The sequence below is a fragment of the Anabrus simplex genome, chromosome 12 (genome assembly GCF_040414725.1).
Source record: "Anabrus simplex isolate iqAnaSimp1 chromosome 12, ASM4041472v1, whole genome shotgun sequence".
Lineage (NCBI taxonomy): Eukaryota > Metazoa > Arthropoda > Insecta > Orthoptera > Tettigoniidae > Anabrus > Anabrus simplex.
Genome location: NC_090276.1, coordinates 90,535,437 through 90,561,269, shown reverse-complemented (window position 1 = coordinate 90,561,269; position 25,833 = coordinate 90,535,437). Strand labels below are relative to the sequence as shown.

The 25,833-nt window shown below is 38.9% G+C and overlaps 1 protein-coding gene across 2 annotated transcripts in view; it reads left to right on the top strand.

Moving 5' to 3' along the window:
• The window catches only part of LOC136884548 (endoplasmic reticulum aminopeptidase 1), a 241,319-nt gene that overhangs the window by 202,690 nt on the left and 12,796 nt on the right, over positions 1 to 25,833 (top strand). For both annotated transcript variants that reach the window (XM_067156802.2, XM_067156803.2), the window contains exons 9-16: positions 3,256 to 3,504; positions 7,476 to 7,634; positions 8,895 to 9,132; positions 12,843 to 13,026; positions 13,880 to 14,101; positions 14,460 to 14,602; positions 14,677 to 14,806; positions 22,205 to 22,427. In XM_067156802.2, the coding sequence (XP_067012903.2) occupies positions 3,256 to 3,504; positions 7,476 to 7,634; positions 8,895 to 9,132; positions 12,843 to 13,026; positions 13,880 to 14,101; positions 14,460 to 14,602; positions 14,677 to 14,806; positions 22,205 to 22,427 (1,548 nt within the window). The remainder of the gene's footprint in view (positions 1 to 3,255; positions 3,505 to 7,475; positions 7,635 to 8,894; positions 9,133 to 12,842; positions 13,027 to 13,879; positions 14,102 to 14,459; positions 14,603 to 14,676; positions 14,807 to 22,204; positions 22,428 to 25,833) is intronic.

Here is a 25,833-nt window from a genome sequence, read left to right as displayed (position 1 = left end):
ATGGGAATAGGGAGATGAAGTTATTACTATTTGCAGATGATATTGTGGTCTGGGGAACGAACAGCCAAGAAGTACAAAAACAACGTGATGCACTGAACAAGAAAATTGAAGAAGTATGGTATGAAAATCAGCACAGAGAAAAGTTAGACCATGGTGACATCAAGAGGAGAAAGACAAGGGAAAGTAATTATGAAAATTGGTGGTGAAAGCCTTGAAATTGTCGACAGTGTGAAATACCTAGGGTGAGAATTAGTACAGAATACAAGGGGGGCACATGGAGATTAGCAAGAGGGTGCATTCTACCAGAGTGTAAGAAACCTTGTCTGGAATAAGGAGATGATGTACAAAATGTATTATGCACCCACATTGACAAGGAGGGAGCAAAGTGAAATGAAATACCTAACAAGTATGATAGGGAAGACAAAAGGAAGTTAGAATAGGTAACCTAACTGAGAGAACTGATAGCAGTAAACTAAGATGGACCGGGTGAGTTGGCCGTGCGGTTAGGAGCGCGCAGCTGTGAGCTTGAATCCGGGAGATAGTGGGTTCAAATCCCACTGTCGGCAGCCCTGAAGATGGTTTCCCGTGGTTTCCCATTTTCACACCAGGCAAATGCTGGGGCTGTACCTTAATTAAGGCCACGGCTGCATCCACTCCTAGCCCTTTCCTATCCCATCATTGCCATAAGACCTATCTGTGTCGGTGCGACATTAAGAAAAAAAGCAAAAAAGAAAAGAAACTAAGATGGTTTGGACATATAAAGAGGATGGAGGAGAAAATAAAACCATAACAGGCAATGAAAAAGAAGTTCAGGGGCGAGAGAGAGGGAGGGAGACCTAGAGCAAGGTGGATAAAGAGGAGTGCAAGAGGCTAGGACAAAATGGTGGAAGGAGAGAGGAAGGTGGAGAAGTGCCGAGAGCTGGGTAAGGAGAAAGGAGGGTGGAGATAATGATGGTGTTGGTGGTGGTGGTAAATTTGAAACAATAATAATTCATCATAATCATTCATCATCAAAACAAGTTTAATCTTCCATTTGCAGAAAACTATGGTGTCGCCTCAACAGACTGAGAACTGGGCATGGATGCTGCAATTTCTTATGATATAAGTGGGGTTGGATGGTTTCTCCAATGTGTGAATGCAATGAAGAGGAGCAGACCATGGACCATGTCATCCTGCGCTGCCCTCTTCATGCCTACTCCGGAAGCCCCAGCAACCTGTTTCATCTTTCAGAAAGTGCTGTAGAGTGGCTGAAACACTTGGACCTGGATTTATAAATTTGTAGTTATAATCACCATACGATTAAATAAATAAATAAAGCAATACATCAGTGAGTTCATAGACATTTTTGGTACAGATGAGAAAACAATATACGGCATTACAAATCTTGTGGAAAATCCATAGAAGTGGATCGGCAGTCTCAGGTAACGCAATATTTGTTCGGTAACAAGCATATCGCTGCAGCTTCGCATTCAACTTCCAAACAAGTGAGCCAGGTATCTTGTCCTTGCATTCAGAGCCTTAAAAAAAATGTAATATACATTATTCAGATTTATGTAGTGCTTTGATTTTGGCCGATATTCCTCTATATATAAAGTGAACAATGCTGGTTTTAGTAACTTCCTTGTTAAGTATATTATCCGCAAAACTTTTAGTGACACTTCATTTTACGGGGGTAAGTAGTAAGGAGAGAACTACCCCGGTTCTGGTAATACTGAAATCTGAATTCAGTCGATAGTATGATCGGTCGATATGAATTTTCTAATCCATTGTTTCCGTGTAGAAGTTCTAGCTTGTTCCTGTGATATACTTTGATTTTCCTCACTCATGTTCAAGCGTAACCTATACTTAGACTTCGCTGTGTAAATAACAACGGTATTTAAAATGTTGCAATTATACCGCCAGATGTCTCACGGCGATACATAATCGATTAATATTTTTTGTGTCAGAGGTTGCCAATACGAATCTCGAAGATAACTGAGGTCTACCGATTCAGCACTAGTGAGCCAAAGTATCACTAAAAGTTTTGCGGATAGTACATACTTCGATACCCCAGATTAATCTACTTTGAGGAAACATTATCTTTGAAAGTGCTATGAGGAAACGATACAAAATATCAGAGTCGTGTGTACTGATGATACTATGGACTAGCAGTGATAAATGTAGTTGCTGGTTAACTTAGAATTGATGACACTGTCAGCAAGTGCTCATTTTTGCTCACATGTAAAGAAATGTCAGCAGCAGATCATGTTACAGTAGCTAGGCTTTTCAATTGTGGCAAAATGGTGTGAAATATGATTGTGTGTTGCTTTTACTTATGTATGCTGAGTCTTACAGAGTAATTGGCATACAATCATCCTTTCTTTGAGTTACCTTGTATTGTACATGCTCTGCACAGGATGTGGAAAATATCCAAATACTGTATCCCAACGTAGACACATCGATGTTGAATGGAAAAAAAATATTTGTAGTCACCAAAGAACAAAAGTAAAGAATTCCCATTACTGCCAACCCCTTTAGTCTCTTACTTTGGTAGAGTCGTTTACTAAGCAGAAATTTTGAAAGTTTTAGATCAATTTTAAATGAAGCAGACAAAGAAGATGGCTCATCAATAAAAAGTCTTCAAAATCTATGAAAGGACAGCACTTTAAGAAATGAATTGGCATACATTTGTGTTAACTTCACATCTCCATAAGAAAAACTAGAAGCAACAACAAATCTCTTGATGGAGACTTAAAGAACTGGATAGTGCTGACAGAAAAATCACTTCACTCGCAGCGTCAGAAATGGAAACTCTAAAAGAAAACATTCAAATTTGTTGTTGAAAAAACCCAGGCAAGTTGCCATAGTTTTAGAAGAAGAGCTGGTAGACATTGAGAATGTGAGTGTTACTGAAATACAATTTCTGAAGTATGGCAGACTGATTTTGTATGAAGCAGAACAATTGGCATTCCAGGACAATTGGTGGAGATTCCATATGGAAAACTTAGAAATGGCACTGGCATTGGGCACTGCAATGCCCAAAAATTTTAACAAATGAGAGGCACGATTGCTAAGTACTTTGTATTCATTTGTCTCATACAACACCACTGGTTAAATGTTATTTGAAATAAAACATCTTACCAAATAATCTTCATGTTTAGCACAAAAAATATTGTTCAGTATTTTAGCACCTAAATTCCATAGTAATATAGTGGAAGTGGAAAAAAGTTATTGAATTCTAGATATGAATCTCTATGGTCTATGCATTTTTTGCAGTGGTTCGGTAACCTAGTGACCATGAAGTGGTGGAACGACCTTTGGCTCAACGAGGGGTTTGCCAGTTTTCTGGAGTACCTGGGGGTGGACTACGTGATGCCAGGCTGGAAGATGATGGAGCAGTTCATCCTGGACAAGACGCAGCCAGCTCTCAACCTGGATGCCCTCGCGTCTAGCCACCCCATCTCTGTGGATGTCCATGATCCTGTCGAGATAGAGGCCATCTTCGACACCATTTCTTACAGCAAAGTAAGTGATCAGAGAACATATCAAGTCCCAGTGATTTCTAAATTACCATCTTCCTTTTGAACTTTCCCATCTCACCTAGACCATTGTACGGGTTAGTTTTCAACACATTGACTACCATGGAGGAGTTAACTCCTGTAGGTATAGCCAATGCCTGCCTCCTAGAGAGGAGTTAAGTGGTGAAGATCACCATGGTTGGATTTTCTATCCTTTCTGCAAAAGAATGTGAATGTAGTCAGTAATACATTTTGTCGTCAGTCAAATCCTAAACTACAAAGTCATTCACATTCTGCTACCCCTTGAAAGTCATTTATAGCCCAACTGTGCTGTGGGAAATGGTGCAATGTCCAAAATCAAAGTGATAGGCCATTGTCTGTGGAAGAAACCACTGGTATGTTGTTTAATGAGGACAATTTTATTTCCTCGCATACTTTAAAAGAGTCTGAAAATGATTTCTGTCTGTGCGAAGTGACAGTACCGGTGGTGTTAGCATTACTGCTGCTGAACAATGAGCTGATCAAGACTCTCCATATTTTCTGCCCTCCATTTGCTGTATTTAGCAAAAATATTGGTGTGGAGGAATGTGTAAATATATAGCAAACTGGACGTGTAATGTCATTGATATATTTTTGTGTAAATCTATGTGAATGCAGAACAAGTGATTGCTGCGCCTTTTTATCATTGAATATATGACATGAGATACCACTCATAGGACTCATCCTTAAGGTATGACGAAAATTTCAGATTTTTATTTTGTGTAGGTTTTTCAAAAAGTTGAAAAAATGGAAGAATTGGAACTCTTAAAGGGCCAGTAGCTAGCTGGTTGTGAATATGCTAAGGAGTTGATTTTGTCATGTCGACCTGTACGGATCTCACAGAGTGTGTTTTATTTGTTTCTGTTTCTGTGGTTGGCCAGCAGTGCCAGGCCTAGAATTTGTCGATGTAAAAGTAGAACTAAAACTCAGTGTGTAAAGTGTGAGGTCTACCTATTTTTGTACTGAATAACGTTCATAAATATCCTGATTAAATGGATTGTCTGACCAAATCTTCTTCAAATGAATGTCTCCATTTATGTTAAAAATTGTCAGTAGTGTACTTCATTGTCTTTGTTATTCTTTCCACAAAGAATTAGTTACGAGCTATTTAAAGTATTTATTACTCCTTTTTGTCAGATAATCTGTTCGATAAAGGCAGTTGTGCTTGTACCTTTCCAGAACACGTATGGAGGAAAGAATTCTTTAGTATTTCTTTTTTCTTTTACAGACCTTGTACATCCCAAAAATGTATTATTAAAGAAAAAGTACAACAGATATGTTTTCAGGTGGATGAGTAATATATAGGTACAAAGGTCATATCAAAACACAAGAGCAATTGCAATCTCTGGTGAGACCTACTGTTTCCAATGCCCTAGATCTTCTGGTATGGACTAGAATAAATTTGTTACTTTCATTTATCTGTCTTGGTCTCATCCTTCGTTTTGCCAATATGTACACAGTGATATTAATAACACTGTTCTTCCACTGCCAATCACTGTGATTAATGGTTTGACAGTGCCACTAGACTTGGCACACGATACGTAAAACACCTGCTAGTTGATTTCCTTCGTACACCTCTTCAGCTATGCTGTTTAGGCCATACCCTTCTAAATTATAAATGTAATAGCCAAACCTCCTGCATGCTGAACCTCAGGGACTGTTACAATTTCAACTTTACACCCTACAGCCTCAAAAACAAAGATTGTTGTGAAGATGGTCAACCTTCCATGAAAATGGGACAAGAACAACATGAACTTGCGTACAATCTTCTGACTATTTGAAGAGAGCGACAACTGTCCTGTGCTTTGATAAGTACTGAGTTGCTTTTTAATGGAAGTATAGCCATTTCTATTCTATGAAAAGTTGATTGTAGGCATGGAGCCCTGGTGAAAAGGAGTATTGAAGTGTGCAAGTTTGAACACTGTGAACTTTGAAAACAGATGTTTGTATGTTCACAATGTATGAGTCTTCTTGACCTTTGGGCTACAGATCAAACTGTGTCTGAATATGTCTCAGTCAATAAAAAGATGCGAACACATGACAGGTCAGCGGTAGAAATGACCAGAGCTGGAAAGTATTTGGATTACTTGTAAACAATTACTTTTTTGTAATTTTTAATTGTAATCATTACTTTCTGTATACATTCTGTATTAATCGATGAGCAAAACTGAAGGCAACAGGAACACCGAGCTAGAATTAAGAATGCAAATAAGGCATTTTACTCTATGAGTCCTATATTAGGTTCCAAGTTTTTAACAAGGAATGCAAAAATGATTATCTACAATACAATACAATACCAGTACTTCTGTATGGTTCCGAGACAATGGAGTATAACCAAGAAAGAGCAGCAGCAGTTGCAAGTCTTTGAGAATAAAGTTTATAGAAAAACATTTGGCCCATGGTTCGATCCTATCTCTCAAAGCTGGCAGAAGAGATCTAATTATGTGGTTTACACCCTCTCTCAACAACACACTATAATGGGTGTGATAGAATCCAACAGACTGCACTGGGCTGGACATGTACTGAGGATGCAGGACAACAGAGCACCAGTAGATCATTAAGGGAACTCTTAATGGGAAAAGACCTTCAGGAAGACCCTGAAGCACCTGGAAGAAGGATATCAACAAGGTATGCCGGACCCTCCAAATTGATAACTGGGAAGAGCAGGGTCAAGAGGATTGTGAGACCGGCACGTGAACTTCACGTCCCTCAGAAGCCTATAGAGTGAGTGAGTGAGTAGTCATTACTTTTCACAAAATGTAATATTTACTCATAATTTACTTCCTGAAATAAAATTTATACATTCTAGTCATCAATACGCTGTACATTACCCTGTCCACTAATGAACCAGGTCAGCAGCGGAGATCGTGATTCATCCGGAAAAAGTGAGTTTAAAAAAAAAGTAAATTCTCATGAAGTTCAAATGAATGAAAGCTCTTGCTACAGCTCACACGAGTCTCACCCAGGTTTACAGCTTGGGCTCCGGGGTTGACATGGGAGTTCTGCCTTTGTTTCATGCTAGATTCCAATGTACATCCAACATTAAATGATGCTCTTTGGACCGTGATATGATACGGTTCAATATATCGCATTGAGAGTGTGGAAACTTTAGAGCTCCAGCACTCAGAGGGGTGGATGAGCTCATTCATTTACTCACAGCTTCTTGTGGTTACTGGTAATAATTGTGTGCTACGTGGTGAGAATGGAAGGCTTAAGGAATTTCTATTCTGCTATTTGAATTAGTTATTTTTGAAATAATGAAAACAAGGATGTGATATGCAAACTTTGCTTGGGAGCATCACTTAGTGATTACAGCCACTTAATGTCTACGCTAAAAAATATAAAATGGAGTGGTGTGTATTTCTTGGCATTATTCCATCGCGATGTGAAAAGAAATGTTAGTGATTTCCTAAAGACTTATTGTATACTGGATTTTAATCCACTAGCTGAGGAAGAGAATGCATAATATTCTCGAAACATGTATTAGATGTTAAGGTGAAAGGTAAATAAATGAATTGTATTGACTAGTGAATATATTTACTGTTCCTAAAGACTCACGTTCTGTTAAGTAATTGTAATTTTACTGATTACCTATTGAAAATAATTTGTAATTGAAACTGAGTAAAAAATCTCTAGCGGACTGTAATTCAACCCAATTACTTTTCTCATCACTGGAAACAACACATTTCATTGTATCATCACGCTGTTACTAGCCTCTCCCATCCCACTCTTACTGGTCGTTCCATTTTATCAATACCTTCATTTTCCCAAGTATCCAAGCTCTTCTATTGTTCTTCTGATGAGTGTTAAGAGAGTTTCACTTTCTCTTAAAATAATCAGCACCACCACCATGAGATTCAAAATGATCTTGAAATAAATATGGGAACATTGAGCGTGTGTGTCAACAGAAGTAAAATGTTACTTTTTATTTCCTTGCAGGGAGCATCCATCTTGTACATGCTGGAGAAGTTCCTGCACCAGGACACTCTCCGAAATGGCCTCAACGACTACCTCAACACGCACAAATATGGCAACGCTGAGACCAAAGACCTGTGGAATGTGCTCAGCAAGAACGCCAACCAGTCGCTGGATGTCAAGGTGAGCAATACTTGTCGTACCTCTCCTACAAGGACACCTACTGGGGAGGTATCCTCACTGCAGTAGTGGGTAATGTATTATTTTGTAAAAGCAACTATTTTTCAATCATTCACTTATAAAAAATAAGATACCATACAATCCTAAATACCAAACCCACATTTTTGCAAAAGCATTGCTCATATTCCTGCCTTTGACATCATGGTCTCATAATACATTGTTCTGAATGCGCATCGGTGCGGCAGCAGTAGTTTCCTGTTATGCAATTTGGCAACGGCCAAAATCTCTCTCCGTAGCTCACTTCTGCATTATTGGGACTACATAGTGCTCAAGCTGGTTAATATTTTGAGTTCTCAGTGAAGAAGCATCAGTTCAGACAAGTGATGTATTCGAGAAAGCGTTTGCTGTCAGTGACTGTGAGTGAGAAACTTAAACATTTGTGCTGTCAGCAGATAATAGGGTATAGATGAATCATATATTTACAACTTGGAGGAACAAGAAGGAAATGTTATTATAAATTAGTGGTGATTGTTGAGTTTTCTGAGGGCATAAATTGAAGAAACTGAAGAACTACTTTATAAAGATGTGAAAGATATCCACTGAAATGTTTCAACCAAAATCATTAGAGATCACAAGGGAATTGAAAAGGGAGGGTTTTACTGGAAACTGTGGGAAGAAATCGATTGTGCTGACTGGAGTAGGCTACAGGTTTCAGCTTCTTCCTATGGAAAGACACAATAGATCTAGTGTTGTCTAACCGGACATCTTGTTTATCTTCCTGGTTTGAAAGTATGTTCTATGGGCAGAGTTTCTGCAACCTGGTGATCCTGAAATCCATACCCACAACTTTGAACAATGTTCATGGAAAGGTATTAAAAGAGAATATTGATTATTTGGATATATTTTAGTTCTTCTGTATCAAGTGGCAGCTGGATTCAAAATACTCCACAATATCATGATGATTTTCCTTCATGATGTCACATGGCTATATCCAGGGTATGAGAAGGTGGGAATATCTTACCCATGGCATAGAAGTGTCATTGTTTTCAAGAATAGAGCTGTCACTGTCCCAACTCATACACCTGGGCAACCCACAGCTCATAGAGGAACTGTTGCCTCTAGCTAGCAACCCTGGCAACTCTCTCTGTCATAGAAGGGTGGAGAGTTGTCATGATGAAAATGTTTTAACAACGACTATTACTACTCAAATCCCAAACTTTCTCCATGTTAGATGTTACCTCAGTGTTATCCTTGTGCCCACAGACCATCATGGACACGTGGACGCGGCAGATGGGCTTCCCTCTGGTGAACATTTCTCGCTCGGAGAACGTGATCACCGCCACTCAGCAGCGCTTCCTTCTGACGGCTACTATGGAAGGGAATACCAACAGGTCCGATGAGGCATCCTCGCCATTTGGCTACAAATGGTACGTGCCCCTCAGCTACTACACGGATATGCAGCCCGACGTGGTCCAACATGTGTGGATGAACCTCTCTGACGGTAAGTTCTCACTAGGATTTCTCACAGACGGAGGAACAAACACACATTTATTTTCACATACAGATCTATTGATTCTAGAACTTTCTCAAATGTGGTCGTCTGTGTGATGCAGTGAGGAAATTGGAGTAGTTTGTGAGAAACTGGATGTTATCCATGTCAGTGAAAGTTTTATCTCTTTTTTTTTTTTTTTTTTTTTTAAGATTTCTGTGAATGTGTGGTGGCATTTGTTTCAAAAATAGGCATTTTTATCTCTTGTCCAGTTCCATAGCTGAATAGCCAGTGTCTTTGCCTTTGATTTTTGTTAAAGACTTGTTAATATGTACATGGCTTTAATCATACTTGGCACCAAGCACTGGCTGACGATCTGAGGCTGAGTGGGATAACGAAGTAAGATAAACACATCAAAAATTCCAGGATTGGAGGGTACTTGAAGAAATGCTCACATTAAGAGAATGAAGGACATGTGGGCAAAAATATGTAACCATGGTTGGAAACCTAAAAAAACGTGGTCCAATGAGGCCATAACGATGTTAAAAAGAAAGATAATGAGTCACAAAAAGCTATGTTTGTTAAAATGACATCTATTTATGTTGACAATAATGAAATGGAGGAGTTGCTTTTGAAGACAAATTTAGTGATGATTTTGTATAGAACATGTTACGTTCATGTTCTTTGATATGGGTACCAATGGTGAAATTCTTAACGTTTTGCAGAAAACTGTGCTCTGCGTCCTCAGAAGAATTCTCGACTGTCCACGAGAAAGGCTTCTTAAACGATGACACTTTTGAATTTGGAACGTTATAATAGAAGTAGAAGTGGAAATGGTACGTTCATTCACCACCAGATGGCCCCTAGGATGTGGCACAACGTTAGGAAAGTGGAAGCTGACCGAACCATCACAATCAGACTAAGCGGTTCACATAACGTGTTTGCATAACATATGACACGTGTAAGACATAGACATAAGCCTGGAATGAGACATTTGGCGACAAGGAACGTACGAATTTGGAAAACACCAAGATGAAATAACAATAGTGAAGGGGCAGGGAAGGGAACTACCTACATAAATTCTTAATGACTGGCAACCAGGTATTACTTAATTGATAGCCGGTGTCCCTGTTGAAATTGTTAGGATTACTACGTATTTCCACAGCTTCTCGTATAATCCTGGACCTGTAGTGTCTAGTGTGGGTAAGAGCTCAAGCATCTTGGAACATGACATCATGACCCGACGATAGAGCGCGCTCAGCTATTGCCGATTTGTCTGGTTGGTTGAGACGAATATTACGTTCATGTTCTTTGATATGGGTACCAATGGACCGGCATGTTTGACCGATGTATACTTTACCGCACGTACAGGGAATTTCGTATACCCCAGGATGTAAAAGTGGGGACAATTTGTCCTTGGTTTTACTCAGACTGTGAGCAATTTTAGTGGCGGTGCCAAACACGGTTTTTATATTGTGTTTGCGGAGGACCTTGGCGATTCGATCTGTGGTGTTGTGAATGTAAGGCAAGTAGGCAGTTCCCTTCACTTCTTCCTTCTGTGAGCTTTGCTTGGTCATTTCTCTAGGATGTAGGGCTTGCAAACATTTGTCCTTTAGTAGTGTCAGCTAAAGATCCTAAGATACTAGGTTATAAGCAACAAAAGGTGTTCAGATTTTTAAAGGCAGAAAAATTCATTGGACACCACATGTTGTGCAGTAATTGGCATGTGAAAGATCTCTGGTAACAAAGTCAATGCTTATTTTTGTTACTTATTTACTTACTAAGTTGATCCTCTTGTATGTTACGGTGTAGACGTTTGCAAAGAGCACTCCTAGTCTTTCTATCCTGCACTTGGATGTACACCTATTTCCAGTCTATTCCATATGGGAGGAGTGGTTCCTTGATATTGTTCATCCGTCTGGTTTACAGCCTGGCCTGGGTCATTTCCCTTCATAGAGAGCCTCTCATGCTACTTAAGAGTCTCTCTTCTGGTCAACGCTGTAATATTCCATGTACCTGTATCCTCACCACAGATGGAATTTTGTGTTGAGTATCGACCAATGGTTGGAGATGCTGCCTCTGCGGCTGTGGATTCTTGCTCTGTTCTCAAAGAACAGTTTTCATTTTATTATTCTCTTTCACCTTCTTCCAGTTATCTGGGACTGGCTTGTTTTCTCACCTCCATTCCATCTTCTTCCTTGCATGTTGCTCTTTACTCACTCTAATCACTTCTTCTTTGGGCAACCTCGACCCCTCTTGCCTTCCAACCGATTTCCCACTGCTTGAGCTACATGTTCTTGTGGGTTTTCTCTGGACATGTCCAAACCAGTGAAGTCTGCATTCTCCGAGTTTGCTACTACTGTAATTTGAGTGACGTCAACTCCCTCGCAGACCTCCCCCTAAGAGTGGAGGCTGTAGAATACAGCCACAGTATCCCCTGTTTATCGTAAGAGGCAAGAGTAAGGGGCCCTGGGGTTTTTAATCTTAGGAGCATGGTTTGATGACCATTGTTCCCACTTGTGCCCTTTCATCTGTCCTATCCAACCTCCCCTGATCAACTGCTGTTCCCTTCCAGCCTTTGCAGTATTAGGTTTACAACATCCTTCCTTTTACCGATACCTTCATTCTCTGAACTGCTGGACCTCTTTCTTTTTCCCTCTGATGAGTATCAATAGAGGATGATTACCCACCACCACATTCTGTCACAGATAATATGATTATTATTATTATTATTATTATTATTATTATTATTATTATTATTATTATTATTATTATTATTATTTATTTCACAACTTTATAGTTGGTAATATAGCATGAATTTCAATATTTTACATATAAGAAATAGAGCTTAATCATAACTTTACAATATACGCCTTCATTATTCTCTTCATTATAGAGGTTGCAGCCTTTTCAATTTATGGTCCGTACTGAACTTTCAGGAATGTTCTGATGATATTGCAGGTCTTCAAAATTTCAGCCTTTTATGTCAAATTGTAAGTGAAGATGGGGAGCTGCAGTTTCATTAAGTTTTCTGGAAATGATTTTGATGTGAGTCCAGTGGGAGAAAGCAGGAAGTATATTTATTGACCTTCTCCCTGTATTCTTTGCAATCATTTAAGAAAAGGCTAGGAAAACAACAGATAGGGAATCTGCCACCTGGGCGACTGCCCTAAATGCAGATCAGTAGTGATTCATTCGGTTTCATATTGTGGTCATTCAGGATAGCAATGTCAATGAGATATGTGCATTGATTCTTTTTATCTGTTAATGTTATGGCTGGTCTACTGTGCGGAGTTCTTTTATCTGTTTGTATGTTCGATCCCAGTAGAGTTTAAAATTTTCATTTTCCAGTACACTTAGTGGGGAGTATTTGTAGTAAGGCAATCTGTTCTAGATCAAAGATCATGTCCGCGCAATTTCTTGCTGTATAATTTTGGCTACATCATCATGTCTGTCAGTGTACGATGTTGGCACTAGTAATCTTCATTTGCTGATGATGTGCTCAATGGTTTCTGGGCTGCTGTTGCATTTCCTCCACTCGTCATCCTTAGTAGTAGGATCTTTAAGGATGTAAATCTTTGTTATTATTATTATTATTATTATTATTATTATTATTATTATTATTATTATTATTATTATTATTATTATTATTATTATTATTATTGACTACATTATTATGTGTTTGATATTGATCTTCATTAATAAAAGTGTCATATTTACAGTAAAGTTTGAAGTGGCGCCCGAGGTGGAGTGGGTGAAGGTGAACGTGAATCAGTCTGGCTTCTACCGGGTCATGTACGACGAGGAAATGTGGCGCGGGATCATCACGGCTCTCCACCAGAACCACTCGCTGTTCAGTCCTGCCGACCGTGCCAGTCTCATTGACGATGCTTTCACTCTCTGCAGGTAAATTCAGTTTCTAGCGCGTAGGTCTAGTGAAGGAATACTAAACTCATGATCATATTGCAGACAGATTGAGTCCCTCGCTCTGACTGTCATCATCATACATTGGTTCATTTTCAGTTTGTTCAGATGCATTTCTTCTCATGCTTTGTATCTTCATCCCTTGTGACTTTTGTCTTTAATGTATGTCAATAAACCTCAAAATATCCATGATATAAAAGGGGAAATTCGACGAGTTGTTGACAAAATCCAAGTGAAATCTTATCAGGCAATCACAGTGAACTTCATGGGCACAATTCATGCATGCCAGCCCAGTAGGAGAGGTCCTGTACCTGAAATGGAAACATGTTTATGTATTTTGTATATGTTTTTGAAATATAAATTTCAGAATTTGATGTGTCAAAACCGAAAGCCTAATGCAACTGAGTTGATCTTAAACACAGAGAGACTTGAAAATTGAAAAGGTTGAAGTGCTGCTCCTTTGGCTTCAAAGTAAATTATTGAAGAATACAGTGTATAGAGAAATTAATTTCATTCTATGGGTCCGTATGGAACTTTGATTAAACCAAATTAAATAATAAGTGAGTTAAATCCATCTTTCCATTAAATGTTTATTTAATGAACACTATTTAATTTGTATTGAAAAGGTGGATTTAACTCGCTTATTATTTAATTTGTATACAGTGTTACTGCCAAGTCATGTATGCTCATACTACAGCCATCTTTTAACAGCTAGAACACATTATTATTCTCCATGTATCTGCATGAAACTAGTTTTACAAAAGTGAGGATTGGCACCTGCCATAGTATATAGTTTCTGAGTAGCCACGGTGCCACCGTTATCTTCTGTTCCCAGAGCAGGACTCCTGGACGCTACCATTCCCTTGAACCTGTCCATCTACCTGCAGAAAGAACGAGACTACGTCCCCTGGGCCACGGCCCTGGAGCACTTCCAGTCGTGGAGCAAGCGGCTGTTGGAGACGCGCTCTTACAAGTCGTTCCTGGAGTACATGAGGGAGCTACTCACCCCGGTGACCAGGTTCATTGGCTGGAAGGATTCCGGGCCGCACCTGCAGAAGTAAGAGTTGTCATGCTCCTCCTCTTCTTCTTCACTTCTCATTTTCATTCTTCTTATTTTCTATCCTACTACTATTACTCTTCCTCTTTCTCCTCTCCTTTTCTTCCTGTTCTTCTTCTTCTCTCCTTTTTATCCTCCTCTTCATCTCTTTTTCCTTCCTTCTGTTTTTCATTTTCTTCTCATTCCCTCTCTCTCTTCTTCTAATCCTCATTTTCTTGTCCTACCATCTTTCTCATCCTCCTTCTCTATTCTCCTCCACCTCATCTCTTTCTTCCCCTTCTCTCTCTTTTCTTGCCTCAGCCCTCCCCTTCTCTCTTGTCCTATACGAGTCTTGTTAAAGTGATGTGCGTCTCCACAGACTGATGCGGTCCGATATCCTGGCCTCGGCTATCCTGTGCAACGTGAAGTCGACCGTCCGTGAAGCGCAGATGAGGTTCCAGGACTGGATGGTGAACAACACCCGCATCCCTCCCAACTTGCGAGAGGTGGTCTACGTGGCCGGTGAGTTTTGCAATGATGCAGAGTGAGTGGCTTTGTCGATATATGTTCTACGTTTGATGTTCTCCTTGCTCTAGGGATCAAGTACGGAGGACTCAAGGAGTGGCAGCACTGCTGGAACAAGTACAACAGTACTGGGGTCCCCAGTGAGCGCAAACTGCTGCTCAAGGCTCTTGGGGTAGCATCTGACCCCTGGATCCTACAGAGGTATGTTCTTCTTCTTCTTCGTCAAGCGCATGCGCATGCACTTTAATGTGTTCTCTTCCTGCCTGGATCACCCTCTCGCATTACGTCCTTCCATTTTTCTTCCAGCAAGGTGATTGTTTTCAGCAGATTCTTCCTCTCGTCTACTCAAGCTAATACTTTCTTGTTGGTCACTTTCTCTCTGCCCATGGTGCAGCAGATCTCAAAAGCTTCAAATAAAACTTCTGATGGATCATTTCCTAGTTTCAAGTGACATTTCTTGATGTTAATAGTCTGGAAAATGATTCCTTAGCTTGGGCTAGTTTGCACTTTATGTCGACTGTACTTCTGTCGTCTGATGTTACAGAGCTCCCCAGCTATATGAAAGAAGTAATCTGCAATAGTTGTTTACCATCTCTCACCACTATTATATTATATTTTTTGCCTGTTTATCTTTATGTTGTTGTTAATCTTCAGTACATTGTTCATAAGGTGTAGTGCATCTTGTAGCTCTTCTTCACCATCCTGCTGCGAAACATACACCATGTCTAAGCCTGGAGACAAACTAGGTCCTGTTATTTTGATGTTTTTATATGGTTTATATTTCGTTTTTGTTATTCTTGGATTATTTACATTATTATATTGGATATTTTAATAGTGTTCGTTAATGATATCCGTTGCAGAGGACTGTACAGTGATATTTTAAGTGTTATTTACATTTTTGGTATTTTGTTTACAAGCATGGCAACCATTATGTTGCGTTACTACGTGTGACCATGTGCTAAAAGGTTATGTTATTGGTATATAGTCGACACTAATCTGTGTTACCTTAATTCAGGCCACGGCTGCTTCCTTCCAACTCCTAGGCCTTTCCTATCCCATCGTCGCCATAAGACCTATCTGTGTCGGTGCGACGTAAAGCCCCTAGCAAAAACATCTGTGTTACAGATTTATTTGCACGGTTAGTTTGTAGTTTATATTTTTTTTTTAAGGTTCTTTCTGCTGCTTTATGATGTTTATGGTAATTAATTTGTAGGTAGTATCTTTCACTTGGTGCTTATGATATTTGTTTATATGGTTTCTACGGAGTGAGTAGCGAGATATTATTTGACGTTTTTTATGTGAAGCTTTTTGTAACAGTATTTTTGATCAGTTTTTGGCGTTCGTTCATTGTTATTAATCTAAATGTTGAAGCGGTTTTGGTTCTGTTTTTCTAACCTGTAATTTTACAGAGAAGTGTTGATATCATTTTATAGTTAGAAATCTTAAGGCTAGGGAACACGCATTGTCTGTACGTCCGGTGGTTGTATTACACAGTCTACGTATAGTGTTATTAATCTCAGTTTAATCGTACTGACTTGATAGTTAACAAATTATAAGAGCATAACCTGATAAGGAAACTCAAATTAACAAATCGCAAGCTTGTTAACAACATCATATTACATTTTTATGTCATGGAGGCGGAATTCGCGAAGCAGCAGATTCTTTGAGTGTTGTAGATCATATTGCAAGCTCCCAAAACAACTTAAGTTTGAATGGAAAACCATGATTACCCTGTCCCCACTGCGGCAAGCACTATATAAAACTCAATACGCACATAAGTCGATCTCATCCTGATATCCATCGCAAAATAATAGTACAGAGACAGCCTACCATAAACCACTCTGCCGCTTCACAACGTGACGAAACATACAATAATGAAGAATATTGCTCTCAAAATGAGGGTAGAAAACCAGTGGGACCTATAGACGAATATAAAAAGAGCTTATATCAGTGGAATTCTAAGTTTTCTTATGAAGTGAGCACAGATCAGTTCGACAAGTCTGTCGACGAATTTGCTGCTTTTTTAGCCGAAGCCATAGATCTCCTACCAGGTCCTAAACACCCAGCAAAAAAAAGACTTTGAGGCAAGAAAAATGAAGAGAGATGCAAAGCTACAGAGAACTTACAAGCAACACTCAAATCCGCAGAGGGCAACAAACGGAGATAAAGAAAAGAAACGTAATAAGTACCGATATCAAGAAATGCAGTATTTCTATTACAACCAGCGAAGAAAAGCCATCAGGAATGCCCTGAACGACGAAACAACTCACTGTACGGCTGATATCGAGGATATTGAGAATCATTTTTCATCTATTTCTGCCTCACCTAACAACTGTGAACGCGAACATTACGACGACCTGCTGACTGAAAGGGAACGTGCTGTACAAGACGAAACCTTCGACGTAACGAGGTAATCCTGGCTATGAAAAGAATGGCTGTCAACACGTCAGCCGGACCAGACAGAGTTCTAGTCAGAGCTATCAAAGATGATATGGCATCAACTATCATAGCTAAAATTGCTACGATAATGTTACAGATGGGACATGTTCCATTACTGTTCACAAAGGCGCGCACCATTTTGTTACCTAAAACTGGAGATCCAACAGAACTGTCAGACTGGAGGCCAATCACTATATGTTCAGTCCTTCATCGTGTCATCAAAAAGGTCTTTGACGTAAGATTAAGGAGTTACATCCAATTTAGCGAACATCAATGAGGATTCATCAAATCACCTGGCACCATCATAAATATCGCTTTACTCAGATCTGTGCTTAACTCAGCAAAACACAACAAACAAGATGTTACTCCAGTCTTCCTAGACATAAGCAAGGCTTTCGACAACGTGGGTCATTTACATTTAAGGAAAACATTGGCTACGTCAACTGTGCCAAGTAAGCTGAGCAACATAATTTGCAAACTTCAGGAGAATAATACAACTCAGATCCAGGCCAATTTCAAGTGAACTAATCCCATTAAATTATGCCGTGGTGTAATGCAAGGCTCCCCATTGTCACCAGTTTTATACAATCTCACAACAGATAACATTTTTCGAGAAATCGGTGAAAAAGAACTATGTGACATGCATGGTTATTCTCTTGCCAACGGACTTCAACCTCTAACAATATTAGGCTTCGCAGATGATACGGTTATTGTAGGAAAGAAACGAGATTCTGCAGTAGAATTGACGAAAGTAGCTTTACAAAGGTTTCGTGAACTTGGTCTAACAATAAACCCTGAAAAATCTAAAGTTATTCATATCAGTAGAGGAGAAATAAATGAAGGGATCATTACAGTCGAAGAAGGTATGGAGATTAAATGTATTTCGAGAAACGAATGTGTCAGATACTTAGGGGTAAATTATGCAGATACTATGTTATTTGATTCCAAGAAATCAATGACACTCCTTCAGCAGAAACTCACCTCGTTATCATCCTGTCCCTGGCTTCATCCGGATCAGAAATTCTCAATTCTCAATTGTTCAGTTTGCCCTACGTTGACTTACCAGTTCCTCTGTGTTCCTGCAAGTAAAATACCACAGCGGATTTTGGAAGATGCTGATAAACTTGTTAAGAGTACACTAAAGGAGATCTTATCCCCTCCTACTGACACTCCTGATTCTATGATTTACTTAGATAAACGGTACAAAGGGTTAGGTGTTTTTAGGACAAGCTGGGAAGCCTTGCTTCAGAATATAAACAGCTGCAACATTCTGAAACGGGAGGGGAACTAATATATTGAAGCCACTAGAAATCTAGATGAAGAAATTAACAGATGCTTAACTGAGTTAAACGTAAATGATAAAACTGAGGATATGAAGAACAGGCACGGTGAGTATGACACCAAGAAACTCAGAAATAAGTTGCGAGAATCTGAATTTGAGAAATGGTGCCAGTTGAGAAGCAAAGGTCAGGGAATGTGTCTGTACAAGGAGTTCCCTCCTGCAAACCGCTGGGTTAGAAACCACGATGGCCTTTCTAGCACGGAGTGGAGAGATGCGCTGAAAATGGCATGTAACGTTGCACCTGTAAGAGCTGTACCGGGAAGGTCCCTTGATGGTAACCGCTGCAGAAGATGTAGTGAGATTGAAACATTACCTCACGTCTTGGGTTCCTGTGCCTTCGGTGAAGCTCTTCAAAACACTAGACATCACAACATCAGGTCATCCATAGCACAGACACTCCATGAGAAAGGATTTCAAGTGCATGAGAAAGTCCATGGCATTGGAGTAAATGGCAGCACAAGAAGGATAGATATGATTGCCATTAAAGGGAAGAAAGGATATATATTAGACCCCTCAGTAAGATTTGAAACACACTCCGACCAACCAAACGAAGTGGACCGAGAAAAGAAGTCTATCTACCTGCCTACAGTGCCGTATTATAAGAATAAATACAAACTGGACGATGTAGAAGTGAGGGGTCTCATGATCGGTGCGAGAGGGACAGTCCCTAAGAAGACGATAGAGCTGATGAAGGTCTTCAACATCAGTACCAAGGAGTTCATCGACTGGGGACTGAAAGCACTCAGGGGTTCTCTTTTGATACTCAGACACCACTTGTATTCGCCAGACTGACATTAATTACTTATTTTTTAATATTTTTTGAATGAAATTGTATGTGTATTCTTTGTCTTAGGCAGCCTCCGAGTTGAGGAAGAGTTTGAAAATAAAATATTTAGCCACTTCCCTATTTTAAAATTATAAGAGACTGATGAACTGAACCAGTCCAAACAGATGAGAATACTGGACTGACTCAAGTTTAACGGCAGGTGCTGTATGAAACATGATCTGCAATATCTCCACAATTATCATTGACAACTATCACGGCTTCACTCACACCACAAAGCGCACATCTACAGCTTGTGTCAAATCGGAAGCATTTTGGTCTGGAGAGGCTACAAGGAACTGTCCAAACGAGTGGCTGCTCAAAGCACTGCACTCTGCAGAAAATGTCACTCCATAAAATATCATTTGCACTAATCCAAAACATTTTTACTTCATGAAAACAACCCCAACAGAAACAGATTCCCATCTGGCACAGACTCATCATCATCATCATCATCATCATCATCAGTGGTGTGCCATCGCTGGACTAGCAGGTCTAGGCTGTTCCACTGAGTGTGTTATATTCCCTCAATTGTATCAATACATGAAATTACATCAGCCAGAAATGTTAAAACATGACGACTGTGTACCTCCATGTGATAACTCTATTCACACCCGTTAGCACAAGTGTGTAGATTTGGACTTTTCCACTCTGCCGCTCACTTGTCTGAAGCGGAAGGGACTAGGTTTGGTTTCCTGGTCCTCTCTGCTAGATACAAGTTCCATATATGACTTTTATTTTCTGTCTTTGCAATGATGGCTATTCATAAACAAAATTATTTCTCTATGTAGTCTGTTTCAAAGTGATTTTATAGAATCTAATGATGTTCTAGTAGAAAAAAACTTGTCGCACTGAGACTGGAGGTAAGATGTGCAGAATGAGAGCTGTAAAAGAAACTCTCTTTTCAAATTTATTAAAGTATCAGTAACAACCTTGAATATTCACATAATTGTTCACACTTTTTCATAACACCACCAATTTACAATCACTGACAAGTTTTTGCAATGTAAAGTGTTTTGATAGAATGCGAGGATGTTCTTGTAGCATGAAACATGCCATTCTGTTATTAATGTGTTCTTTTACAGATATGTTACAGTATTATAAATGTTCAGTGCTTCGACAGACTGAAATACTTTAACTAAAATGCTTGTATTTTCCACCATTTTTACAGCTGCTTCAAGTGACATTGTTTTGATATCCACTGATGACCTCAAGACTTTAAGTGGACATTCTGACTTTGGAGTGTATTTCCCTTCTGTTTGAATGTGTATCTGATGATAAAGATAGTGTATCATTTCATGTGTTCATACACATATACTGTATAAAGCCAAACGCCATGGCGCCACAGCCCCGAAGGGCCATGGCCTACCAAGCGACCGCTGCTCAGCCCGAAGACCTGCAGATTATGAGGTGTTGTGTGATCAGCACAACGAATCCTCTTGACCATTATTCTCACCATCTCACCGTCAGATACTCCTCAATTGTAACCACGTAGGGTGAATGGACCTCGAACCAGCCCACAGGTCCAGGTAAAAATCTCTGACCTGGACAGGAATTGAACCTGGAGCCTCCGGGTAAGAAACAAGAATGCTACCCCTACACCATAGGGCCGGCAGATAAATTTGTACACTGTGTTATTAGACAATGGTGGCCTATGACAATTTTTAAAATCCAGTTTCAATGCACTTTTTATATGCATAATTTTTATCATCGAAATTTACATAGCAAATTCAGAGCAGGTGAAGATATCCCAAATAGGGACAAAACATGTGATTAAAGAAAATATTGTATATTTTTGGTGATTTGATAAATCATAATTTGTATTGAAAAGGTGGAAGTATATATCTTTCAAACAGTAATATCATCCTATGCAAACGATCCAAGGATAAGGCAGAAGAAAAGCTGCAGAGGTTTGAGAATCAGTAGAACAAAAACAGAGTACATGGCAGTGAAAGGTCAAGAAGAACATATCTCCATAAAAAACTCGGATGAAATGTTAAAATATCTAAGGTCCAATATTTCAAGGTGGCAGGTTAATACATCAGAGAATACAATGTGATGAGTGTGAGCTGTAGATGGGAGGGCAGTGGCTAGACCAGTGCAGAGACGTGGACAATTATAAGAGCCCCAGAAAAGTGGAAATTGTGGAAATGCTTGCTTGTTGTTTAAAGGGGCCTAACATCGAGGTCATCGGCCCAATTGTGGAAATGAGAATGCTGGCTGAAAACTGAATAACTAAGGAATGTATTGGAGGGACTCAATGAGCAGAAAGACTAAGGCGCACTGGATATGTAGAACTATGAAATGATGATTACATTGGGAAGAAGATAAAATTAGAAGTAGAGAGGAAAAGGAAGAGGAGAAGACCGAAAATGAGATGGAAAATCAAGTGGGAAGAGTATCAGAGAGAAAGGGTGGAAGAGGGAGGAGGCCAAGTTGAATGGTAGAGAAGAATTAGAGAAAGAAATGCCAACCACAGAAAAATGGGAAAATTTAACTCTATTTAAAATGACATTTGTGTAATATTGTGTACGTCAGACAATATTCAGATATCTAAAAAGAATTAAAAAAATAAGCAGTACTGTTGTATAACTCTGATGGCACTACATGTAATTACTACACACCTACCTGAGTTTCAAAATTATTAAAATCTCTGTATGTCTGCTGTGTACCAAAAATGCTTCCTTTCTTTTGCTCATATAAAATTAGTTTTGATGGAGATAACTTTTTTATCAAACTCACTGATTCAATTGTATTTGTCCTTGTTAACTGTTCAGTCTCATTCCTAACGTTTTAAATTACACTGAAATAACAAGACCAAAGACAAGATGTCAGTAAGTTCTAAAATTTAAATTACACTGAAATAACAAGACCAAAGACAAGATGTCAGTAAGTTCTAAAATAATATTCTATCCTCTGTAAATTTTCTCCCAAAAGTTATGTGATGAAACATGTTTTCAACTGTTTACATGCATGAAGGATGTAAACTGTTCAGGTTCCTGGTGACCACAATGGACCGTAACCTGGTGAAGCCCCAGGACGTGAAGATCGTTCTCTCAGTGGTAGCCGCCAACCCCGAGGGCCAGCTCCTGGCCTGGAGACATCTTAAGGCTCAGTGGAACACGATGCAGGCCACGTTTGGTAACGGGACCTTCACGATGGGCAGCCTCATCTCGGCTGTGACCTCGCACTTCTCCACCGAATACGACCTGCAGGAGGTGAGTGAGACATGTATTACATCTACTATCCACGCACACTTTATACAGGGAGTGTACCATCTAATGATTACAGATGATGATAAATGGGATTATTATTATTATTATTATTATTATTATTATTATTATTATTATTATTATTATTATTATTATTATTATTATTATTATTATTATTATTATTATTATTATTATTATTATTATTATTCATGAATGGTCCCTTTCAGAATACACGAAGCTTTATGATTTCGTTTGCGGAGGATCCAGGATGCTTTCATCTGTTCACTAAAGATCCTCTTCCTTTCTTCCGTCCACTTGGTACCTGCTCTTTTTGGTACTTTGTTCTCTTGAGTAACTTCCCACTTATCAATTTTCTTGCTATATATATTTTGATTCTAAATTTCTTCAGGTTGAATTTGTGCATTCATCATGTCCACCTTTGTTTGTTGTATCCAAGGGAAATTCTTCAGTTTATCAACTCTTTCAAGCATTTGGTGGGTTAGTCTGGTTTCTGGAAGCTTTTTAACATGTCCATAAAATTTTAGCCTTCTTTTCCTGAGGTCTGCCGCAGTATTAGATAATTTTTCTGTGGATTTACGGAATTGGACGTGGTACCCTTCTTCCGTGTGGCTTGGTCCTAAAATCTTCCTCATGATTTTTTGCTCTTCTTTTAGGATATTTTCGAGCTCACCCTTTTTTATGAAGTGTTAGAGTTTCCTCTGCATATAAAGCCTCAGGTTTGATTACAGTATCATAATGTTTAATCTTAACATGGATAGACATACCTTTTTTGTTGTAGATTTCTCTTGTTCTCCCATATGCTCTTCTTTGTTTTTGTTTGGTTGTTTTTTGGCTATTTCTTTTTGAACCAAATTAAAATAATAAGTGAGTTGAATCCACCTTTTCAATACAAATTAAATAGTGTTTATTAAATAAACATTTGATGGGACTAGTTTCAACCTATTTAAAGGTCATCTTCAGCCATATCGCATGTAGAACAATGTATTTGAAACACAGTGGTTTTTAAAGATGGTCTTAAAACATAGAAGTTGGACAGTATGGAAAAATTGTTTTTAGAATTTCCTTAAAACACTTGTTCACTTAGGTATAGGAATATATGAGAAGAAAGAAGTGTTTTAATATTCTTCATATATTCCTATACCTAAGTGAACAAAAGTGTTTTAAGGAAATTCTAAAAACATTTTTTTCATAGTGTCCAACTTCTATGTTTTAAGACCATTTTTAAAACCACTGTGTTTCAAATATGTTGTTCTACACGCAATATGTCTGAAGATGACCTTTAACTAGGTCAAATCTAGTCCCATTAAATGTTTATTAAATTTTGATTTTAAAGCCATCTTGCTGAGAATCGCAATTCTAACTTTAAAAACCACAAACAAACTTTACACCATCATAAATCCTCATGCCCCTACCAATGAAAAAATGTTCCTAACAAAAACTCTGCAAGAAGTCGATAATTTCTGGGATCTCCTTGATCAGACACTGAATAAAATAAATATAATAAATCTTTATTGCAACCAATGGTCAAATAAAAGAATAGAATACATAGCACTATTCACTACAGAGACTTTTCAGAGAGTAGACTCTCTTTGGGCACTCCAAAGCGTGGTAACGGCCACAAAGTCTATTGCACCATCGACATACACAGTCACTATTTGGATCGTGAAAGCTGTGGTGAAATCCGTGGACCGCTGCATGGGTCACCGCGTGTCTCAGTTCAAAACAACTTTGTTGCCTGTCAGTTGTAGTCATTGCGTCGGTTGTGTAGAAGTCACTCCATATTTCGGTCTTTTCAAATTTCAAATTACGCAGGAAGTCTTGGTATTCTGTCGTCGATTGCAGGGTCATAGAAAACCGTAGGTCTTCGATGAAAAACAGTTCTCTTGTCAGTTCATAAACAAGTCTCGAAGGCGTGTATTTGGACACACAAAGGATTCGTTTAAGGAAGGTAGCTTTAACCCTTTCTAATTCCTTTAGGTCTTTCTTTTTCAAGAAGGTCCATATTAGTTCTAAACCGTAAGTTGCAATTGGAGTAATCTTTAGATGAAACAGTTTCATTGCTGTCTCAATTGATAATTGGTCGATGTGCTCTATATCATTTATTGCTATTATTGCTGCAAGAGATCTTTCTTTCACGTGAGCTGAGAATGTTTAGCCGTTCATTTGGAGAGTTATTCCAAGGTATTTGGAAGAGTCCACAGAATTTAGAAGAGAATCTTCAACATAGAAAGTATCTGCAGCCGCTCGTTTTCCTCCTCTTCTAAAAACCATCACTACTGTTTTCTCTTTGTTAACTTCCAAACCGGCCTCTTCACACCATTTTGACAGTCTATCAAGTACTGTTTGTAGTTCTTCTCTACAAGACGCGACTATTACCATGTCGTCTGCGTATAGATAGATACTTGTCCGCTCTGTAACGAGGCTTTCGTTATGTCATATGTTGCGACATTAAAGAGTTGTGGACTCAAAGGATCTCCTTGAAGAACTCCTACAGTCTGTAGGATTGGCTTAGACTTTGTTAAGTCATCATCAATTCTTACATAATTTTCCGATAATATATTTTTTATCAATTTTATGTAACAGTTTTCACCGCAAATCTCTCTTAATTTCTGGAGGATCAATTTCCTACTTGTAGAATCGAATGCTTTGCGAAAGTCAACAAACACCACATACAATTTTCCTTTCTGTACTTTAAGTGCCTCTTGAATGTCTTCCATCAAACAATGTACTGCCTGCAACGTTGAACGACCTCTTCTGAACCCGAATTGTTCTTCCGGTAATTTGTCATCTAGTAGATCATTCAGACGGTTTGCTAGAGCCTTCGTTAATATCTTCAAAAGTGTACACTCTAAAGCAATTCCTCGGCATGCATCTGGGTTGTTCACATCTCCTTTGCCTTTATACATCACCTTTATAGTTGAATCTCTCCACTTATCTGGAATTTTCCCTTGTCTGAGACATTGATTCAAGAGTTCTGTAAGTGAGTCCTTTAGTATAGCCCAGCTGTCTTTAATATGTTCGTAAAATATATTATCAGGTCCCCCTGCTTTACCGTTTTTACTGTTCCGGACGATGTCTTCTAATTCATCTGTCGTAAAAAGTTTGATTGGAGCTCTGTCATTGCCGTCTTCGTCGATCAAGTCTCGCGTCTCTTTTGCTTGGAGTAGTGAGGTGAAGTGATCTTCCCAGACTTCCAATGGGATCTGTCTTGTGAATTTCGGCTGCCTCTGCTTCAGAATTGAAAAAGGCTCTTCTTCGGCTTTCTTTAGTAGATTTTCCTCAGATATTCTCTGGAACTGTTTCTTTGCTTCTTTAACTACCCTTTTGTATTCTTTTCTTCTTACTGCATATTCTATGAGAAAAGAATTCACCAAACTATTAGAAGAATTAA